Below are 8,740 nucleotides of genomic sequence, written 5' to 3'. Positions count from 1 at the left end.
TTGTCACCCAACAGGTACATATTGTAGGTAGTCCATGACAGCAGTCATATCTTTCCAAGTGTACTGGGTACAATCTTTACACACACACAGAGTGAAGAAAGGTTCACCAAGGCCATTACATGGCTTCTCGTGGGTCATACATCTTCACACATCAACTTCATCCACATGGTAAACAACTACATCTAGCAACCTGCATGTGAACTGCAGCACGTTTTTCAACACTTCAATCTGTTTCTCAAGCGCTGCCAGGCTAAAGATTGCACTGAATGTCACATAATACCTTATGACTACTGTAGGATTTGATATTACTGATGGTATATCATAGACTCTGACAATACTATGATATTTTTAGCCTTACTCAAAACACTTGTACATTGTCAGACCCGTAGACACAGTTAACTTGCGTTTACTGTCTCGGCCGTCATGTATTGTTCCAAACTGGTTTACACCAAGACTAAAGTTTCACAGCTCAAACATTTGACTTTACATTGATGCCTTACTAATACTAGTATATACATATTGGAAAGAATTTTTTATGTTTAAAAATATTGTTTTTGTTCTGTTTCTTCTTTCTCTTCTTCTCCAAACAAATAAGGTAAATGACCTGAACCAGGTGTCTGTCACCATGGTAACTAGTGTTACATCATGTTGCGATTTAATAGCAGGAGGGGTTTAGACTCCTGTCTAACCATAATATATATGAATGTGTTTGAGTAAGAATTAATAGAGCAGACCATATGCGAAGGTAAACATTATGCATTTGCTTTGCAATTTACTTTCCTAGTTTACCTTTCTGAATTCTAGTTACCTTTCTAGTTTACCGTAATTTTCTTTTTTCTTTTTGTATTTCAAGGTGTTCCACAAGTTTCATTAAGAGCCTTGCAATTGGCAGATCCTATCATTTCAACCCATCAGATCATATTGTATCAATTTCAAACAGAAGTCATTAAAACAGTCATCAGACATCCAATGAGGAGAATGGTGGCAGACGCGTGATTGTCAGGTGATCCGCTGACATCAGGCGCCTTCAGCAGGTTGCCGTACTTGTCCAGGAGGTGAAGAGCCACGCCATTGGTCCATCCGTAACCGTCCTGTAACAAATAGTTGTTTGTTGGATAGAAATTAGTACAGTTAATGTGAAAGTGGCTGGGGAATTTGCTGTGTTGACAAAATGCATGTATTTTACAGTTACACTGAGAAATGTATACGTACGTGTGTACTTATTTTGACACTAACGACTAAGAATAATAGAGGACACCTGAGCCTTACCTTAACATCCTCTTCCTCGTCACTGTGGCGTGGATGTCGGCCTGTGATCACGTTATACTGAGGAAAGAGGCACAGGAAGATCATTTCAATTGTTTCCTATGATAACAAAACAAGGTTGATATATACATGGATGTCATAGCAACAAAATCTGATTGCCTAGATTGAATGACAGAAAAAATATCGTGCTAGATAGAACATTTGTAAACATTAATGTTTACATGTAGTTAGTGTGGCCTTACCTTGTCCCACATGGCTCCAGTGTGTACCCAGTCCCTGTAGTTAGTGTGGCCTTACCTTGTCCCACATGGCTCCAGTGTGCACCCAGTCCCTGTAGTTAGTTAGTGTGGCCTTACCTGGTCCCACATGGCTCCAGTGTGCACCCAGTCCCTGTAGTTAGTGTGGCCTTACCTTGTCCCACATGGCTCCAGTGTGCACCCAGTCCCTGTAGTTTAAGTTAGTGTGGCCTTACCTGGTCCCACATGGCTCCGGTGTGTACCCAGTCCCTGTAGTTAGTCAGTGTGGCCTTACCTTGTCCCACATGGCTCCAGTGTGCACCCAGTCCCTGTAGTTAGTCTCCAGCCATTTGCGGGTCAGGTTCAGGGCCGTGTTCTTAGCCTCCGTCAGCTGGCTGACCGACAGGGCCTCGATCAGGACAAAGTGGTTGGGCGCGGTGCCGTACGGGTAGTCCCAGGCCTGGCCGCTCTCCTGTAGTGAGGCTGGTACACCCCCCGTGTAGTTCAACACATCCGTGTATTGCTGAAATGTTGGGATACAAACACATGTAGAAGATGAGACATGTATAGGTGAGACAGAGGGTGCACTGAAAACAAGAACACCAACACCTTTATATTGAAAAAAAAAAGATTCTGGTTCTGAATCAACTCAAAAATGCTCATATTTTGCCCCCAACAGTTGAGGAAAGTCCTTTTCTTCCTAGTTGATAGTTTCCTATCTATCAAAGCAGTACGTATAGTGGTTCGGTTAAAAATTCAAAATTCATTGTTTAAGTATTAACCCAGTCTTTTGTGTTGACTTCATGGCTCCTATCATAGCATTTGGGGCTATAATAGGATGCCTAGACCTGTTTTTATTTTATTTTTTGCCCTGTCACTTCATATTTCAAATTAAATTGGTGTGGCCTAATGCTTGCAACTGTGGCAATGTTGGGACTGGGGAAATACTGGTTGTTATGGCCAGCTTTCACTATATAAAATCCAATAGAATTTATGAACTAAATGCTCTGACCCTAAAAACTTACCTTCAGGTAGCTGAGGACCCTAGCTTCTATATTGGCATCTCCCATGCCATTGCCATAGCACTTTGCCCACAGTGGCCAAACATTAGATATGTAGAACCTGTGTGAAAAAAGTGGTAACTTAGATACCATCCAGATACCTGCACACGTGTGTCTCCTTGTTCTTTCTAATCCGAATGCAGTTTTTAACTAGAAAGGTAACATTTGCAAAGCAAATGCTTTAAGTTTACCTTTGGCATTGCATATGGTCTGCTCTGTTAATTCTTACTCAAACACATTCATATATTTAGTGACAGGAGTCTAAATCCCTCCATCTATAAAATTGCAACATGATGCATCTCAACACTAGTTACCTTGGTGATGCTTCAGGTCATTGACCTTATTTGTTTGGACAAGAAGAAAAAACTGACCAAAAACTGTTTTCCTTCGGTAAACATAAAAATAGATAATTTTTAACATCTCAATGAGTTAATAAACTGTAACTTATTCTTAATTTTTTGTCTTCTCCCACATGTGTTATTTCCCGTTGTTGTTGTTTGTTTGTTTGTTCTTACCTGTCCCTCCTGCCCTCCGCCTGTAAGTCGTAGTCGAACCACGCCCCCCTCCTCTCGCTCCACAGCAGCTTATCCATGGCCACACGCCTGCGCGCTGCGGCACTGTTGTAGTACCCTGCCTTCCTGCGGTCACCTTTCAGTGGAACAATTCAAATAGTCATCAGGAAAGTATTGCAAATCTCTAATGCTGAATCAAACTTTTCAGATAAATGTTAACTACAAAAAAACTAGAAAGGTAAAATTTTAAAAGCAAATGCATAATGTTAACCTTCGCATATGGTCTGCTCTATCAATTCTTACTCAAACACACTCATATATATAGTGACAGGAGTCTAAATCCCTCCAGCTATAAAATTGCAACATGATGTAACCCAACACTAGTTACCATGGTGACAGACGTCTGGCCTTATTTTTTTGGAGAAGAGGAAGAAACTGAGCAAAAAACAATATGTTTTCCTTCAGTTAACATAAAATAGCGATCAGAAATTAAAGTATTGCAAATCTTTAACGCTGAATTAAACTTTTCAGATAAATGTTCACTAAAAAAGGAAAGAAGTGACATTTTTCTGATTTCAAATGCTTCTCAGTCAAAATTGGAACTTGAATAGCTTCCGGTAGACGTTTACTTTGTCTAGTGTCCTATTGAAATAAAGCATAGGCGACACATTTCACCATAGAACTTATTTTTCCCTCGCATCTACTTGCGCTGGACGTGTTGATAACAATTTCAGCACCAAGGAGAAGACCACAGTGTTCATGACATATTCGCTTTTCCTACTACTACTCCATAAAAAAAAACTTAAACGGGGGTCAGAAAGACCCTGTTCGTGTTTTGATAGGAAATTCCTGACTATTTTTCGGTGCAGCGAATATCGTCGCTTTGGTTGTTAGTACTTTAGGTTTTACCTGCTCTTTGGTAGATGCGAGCCAAGGCCACCTCGCTGAGACACATCATGGCGTTTAGGTCCACGGGCACGATGTTACGGGTCCTGATACTGGCCAGGGTGCGAGCCTGGGGGCCCACGTCAGCCAACCAGCGAGAGGAAAACTCCCAGCCCGATTCCACCGCTGTGGCCACGTGGGAGTGGAAGTCAGCGGGGTCCGCACCTTTGAAAAAAAATGCACTGCTCAATGCCGCCATCTAGCGATACTCATCGGTACTGTAGCATGGGCACGATTAGTACAGTCTGCACGTAAGAGACGACTTCAAGTTCATGTTTGTATTTTGCTGGTGTCAATCTCTTCCAACTTGCAAGTAAGTCATGAAAAAAAACTGTAACAAGAATGCGCAAGACTTACCACGTGGAAGGGACCTTGCTGTTCGCTCGTCTAAGCGCCAAGCCTCGGGCCTGAATAAAACAAATATAACGTTAGTGGCTGAATAACATGAAAGCAGCAGTCACGTAACGTAATAGTGTATGACTTCTACAGGACGTGATTTCGTCAAGCTATTAAAGCACACTACGCGATTACCTTGACTGCCCCACCAGTACGTGGTAACGGTTGAGGGTGTGCATGGAACCGTCACTTCCCCGGATGTCCACTGTCCGGTTGGTCATCCAGAAGTCGTACTCCTGGACGAAAGAAAAAATTCAGACAATGTCAGAGCTTGAAAGGTGTTGCTCCAAAACAGCAGAATCGATCAAAATCTCGAATACTCCGTTTTAAGCATAGTTGAAGAATTGATCTGTTGTGTAAGACGGAGAAAAAGTGACTACAGAAAGGTAACATTTCTTTCAATAATAAGAATAACTTTTTGAATTCTAGGCAAAAATGCACACAGTTTTTTAAAAACCAAATCTCTGCATCAGAAATTTCTCATGCGTGATTTTATTTTCCGGCGGCTCACCCTCTCTAGGGTAGGAAGAAGGCTTCTGATCAAAGTGATGTCATTGGAGTGTTCAAGATACTCCAGGACGGTGGGGATGAGCAGGGGCGGTCCGCTGTGCTTACTTTGATAGACCCTCCCCCCTCCGGGAACGTAACCGAACCTGGGGGAAAAAAGCAATGATTTATTTAAAGAAAAACACTCATATACACATTTCTATTTCTTTTTCTCTGAGTTATAAAACCGAATATACTTAAAGCAAAAGGAGTGGAAAAGGAAATAACTCGGAATATGAAATATGAAAGTAGTTATAACAATATGAGATGAATAACACACCTTTGGACCATTTCGGCGAAATTTTCTAGCATCCCCTGCACTGTCTCCAGCATATTTGACAGCAACAGTCCACGAACAGTCCAGTAAGTGTCCCTGGACGAGATAAAAAAAACAAGGAAATACGAATAAATTACATTAATACATTGTGAGCAGTTTGGCTCATTGGTCAACGTCGGTGAAGGTTAGATGCTCATTGGCAAGTTAACGTTAACTTACTTCATGTCAAAATTGCTACAAGTTATCGCTTGTTGTATTTAGCAAATTGTGTAAAGTAAGGGATTTTCGAACATCTCCTATAACGAAACGTACATCATCAATCGCCAACTTCACCATAGAAAATTATTTTTATTGTGCTCATTTAATATTATGAAGTGCTGTACGTCTATATGTAAACCATTCTTATATACGTCTATGAGTTCGGGGGGGGGCAATCAATGGCTGGAACAGCCATTGTTCTCTTGGATACGAGGTCCTTTCGCCCCTCTGTTGATCCTGGATACGGACGGTTCCATATAATGTTCTTTCATGGGGCCTGGTATTGTGTGCGTTCTATTGATACACATAAACTACGTCTTGACGTATATACTGTGATTAACAAACTTTATTTATAATAATACTAAAGAATTTTGAATACAATCTATGGGTATTTGCACCAAATATATCTGTGCCCCTAAAGTTGGTTTGCCCCCCCGTTGCTACGATACAATGGAACGTCCCCATTGCCCATTGTCCCCACTAGGTGTTGCAAAAGTTTGCAAAATCAGCCACGAAAATGGCCTCTCTCGCTTTCAGCGTGTATGCGGACAAAAATGGCAAGAATTCTATGGAAGACCGACATTTCATGTTCAAGGTAAGACTGTAGAGAGTATCTGTGCCGTTTTGTTTGGAGTTGTTTGGTCAACAGAAAAAGTTACGGCCGATTTTGTGGGTACGTGCATGGCGGGGTTAAAAATGTTGGATTCTAGCTACAACTAACGTTGCCATGATAGCTCCTGCATTGTCATCATCATCAGTCTTGCATTGTATTAACTGTTTAAAAAAGACCAACTAATATATCAAAGAGTTCTTAGTGATTTTACATGATCGTGTATGATTTTTACAATGAGTTACCCCATGCGGGAAGATAATTAGCGATCCACAACTGGGTTGTTTTACATGTGGACACTGTGATGCTGGCATCCATTTTGGAAATCATAAAGTAGAAAAATTCACTGTCGTCTGAATATGTGGGGTTCGTGATATTGTTTGAACATTCGTCCGAAGCCTTCTTAAACTTAGACTGTCTACTGAAGCTGTTGTTATCGTTGGAAACAAGTTTATTTTGTATTAAGTGTCGTTTGACTAAAACACAACTTCGACACTTTTGTGCTTGTTGATAGGTAGGGTCGGTAGGTAGGTGGGGAGGGATTCGACTGATTCTTCCTTGAAAACTAACGGTTTCGTCATTGAAATTTGACCCCCATTATTTTCTACAAACTGTTGGGCATTGAAGAAATATTTGTAAGCACATATTTCCCGTGGTTGCTGCCCACAACACTTTAAAATTCGCAACTTGAACACTTTTGTGCTTGTTGAACTTTGATGGGTTGGAAGGAGGGGAGGGATTCGACTGATTCTTTCTTGAAAAGTAACGGTTTTGACATTGAAATTTCACCCCTCATTATTTTCTACGAACTGTTGGGCATTACAGAAATATTTGTAAGCACATATTTGCCGAGGATTTTCCTCATATTTGCCGAGGATTTTCCTCATATTTGCCGTGGATTTTTGCCCACAACAGCATCGAAATTAAGTGGAGAGGGTTTAACGGATTCATTAAAAACTGTAACAGTAACGTTATAGATACTGGAGTTTGACCCCCATTTTCTTCTACGAACTGTTGGGCATTAAAGAAACACTTCTTAGCACATATTTGCCGGGGATTTTTTGCCAATATTTGCCGTGAATTTTGCCCACAACAGCATCGAAATGGAGCGTTTGTAGCGGGCGTGTGTGACGGTCACGGGGGCGATTTCTGTTCGGACTTCGTCGCCCGGGACCTGCCCGAAAACCTCTCGGCCGAGATGGACAACCACACCGACCACGAGACAGCCCTGAGACGGGCGATCCGCGAGACAGACCGGGAGCTTTGCTCCCGCCTGGTCGGGAGATGGAAAAAGGCAGGGACGACAGCCGTCATCTCTCTCATCACGGGCTCGGAGATCATCACCGCATGGGTGGGCGACAGTCAGGCGGTCCTGGTCAGACCTAACACCGAGGGAATTCCTCTCGTCACCCTGCACAGGTATGGCACTGTTTGGTGTTTATTTCTTAGTAGAAATTTACCACATATTGCTGTTGTTTTGAATCCAATTTCTATGTGTTTTTTTTTTCATTTCTTTGTACTTATTTGATCGCGAAAAAAAAAATTCTAGTAATGATTGCGATGTAGGCAGTTACTTATTCTAAGGATCTCGCGATTAGATATTGTAAGTTCGAACTTCGAACTAATGCATGTGTCTGCGGAATATTTTATGCAATGTCTTGCATGACATTGCTAGTATTATTTTGTTTAGATTCTGGATTTTGTTAGAAAGTTATGGTCATACCCAGAGGTTCTTCTATTGCAGTGTTACGTTAGACTCTAGCATTTGAAAGAGCATGTTTTTTTTACCATATGTATTTTTTTCTAACGATAGTAAGATCTACAGTTACTTGGTAAGTTGTTGGCTGCTTTGACTTTGAGACACCTTTCCTTCCATCGAATGCTTTCAATTTTCATGACAATAATGTTGAAATTCCTATGTATGATGTGCCTGTTAAGATCCAGTTTAATTCAGAGATCTTCTTGCTTCTTTTTTGTTTTGTAGTATCAGTCTTTTTATTTTGTTGTTAGGAATTTCTAGGGATGAATTACATTTGCATATACTGTTGAGGACAAGTTGTAATTCAGATATTACTGCTGTAGACTTAAGAAAATGTTTTCACAAATTGTTAAGGATTCAAACTTTATTTTTGCCAAAGCTGTCTTGAAAATGCCATTTTATCTAAGATGAGGATTTAATAGGTAAAAAAAAACTTTGAGAAAACCTTTATTGCTTTAAAGCTCAAGTTATGTTTTGGCAAAATCAAATGTTTGCCAACAATGCTTTGAAAAATCAATCTTATATGTTTGAAAGTCCATAGGTAGACATTTGTTTTGGCAAAATTTATTTTCTCCCTTTTGAAATGTTATTGTTGCCAACACTGGCTTGAAAAAGTTAAAGTCTGTTTAAGTTTTGATTTAGTTAACAGTGTTCAGAACCCTTTTTTGAGCAAGGTAGCTCACAGTGTGCTCAACCTAGGGCAAAAACTAGGTGGCGCACCAGAACTTATTAGGTTCCCACCTACCGCCGATTCGTCAAATTCTATGTCTGTGCTGCAATACATTTTTTCTCCATCTTCTTCAATGCTGTGGCCAGTCGTTGTGCTATGTCTCTTGAAAGGCGTATTTGCAGTACACGTTTAGATGGCTTTCCC

At 40.8% G+C, this 8,740-nt stretch overlaps 1 protein-coding gene across 1 annotated transcript in view; it reads right to left on the bottom strand.

Annotated features, from left to right (window-relative positions):
• Positions 1-807: 807 nt before the first annotated feature.
• Positions 808-8,740, bottom strand: part of LOC109486125 (trehalase-like) — a 32,092-nt gene continuing 24,159 nt past the window's right edge. The window contains exons 6-15 of the mRNA XM_019789825.1: positions 5,243-5,335; positions 4,928-5,069; positions 4,552-4,652; positions 4,378-4,427; positions 3,985-4,185; positions 3,079-3,211; positions 2,528-2,624; positions 1,798-2,025; positions 1,270-1,326; positions 808-1,091 (exon numbers count right to left, since the gene is read on the bottom strand). Coding sequence (XP_019645384.1) covers positions 933-1,091; positions 1,270-1,326; positions 1,798-2,025; positions 2,528-2,624; positions 3,079-3,211; positions 3,985-4,185; positions 4,378-4,427; positions 4,552-4,652; positions 4,928-5,069; positions 5,243-5,335 — 1,261 coding nt within the window. The 3' untranslated portion in view covers positions 808-932. The remainder of the gene's footprint in view (positions 1,092-1,269; positions 1,327-1,797; positions 2,026-2,527; positions 2,625-3,078; positions 3,212-3,984; positions 4,186-4,377; positions 4,428-4,551; positions 4,653-4,927; positions 5,070-5,242; positions 5,336-8,740) is intronic.

The sequence above is a fragment of the Branchiostoma belcheri genome, unplaced genomic scaffold (assembly GCF_001625305.1).
Source record: "Branchiostoma belcheri isolate BF01 breed outbred unplaced genomic scaffold, Haploidv18h27 scaffold8, whole genome shotgun sequence".
In the NCBI taxonomy this organism is placed as follows: domain Eukaryota; kingdom Metazoa; phylum Chordata; class Leptocardii; order Amphioxiformes; family Branchiostomatidae; genus Branchiostoma; species Branchiostoma belcheri.
Note: the sequence above shows the minus strand (reverse complement) of the source record. Positions and strands in the feature narration are given on the sequence as shown.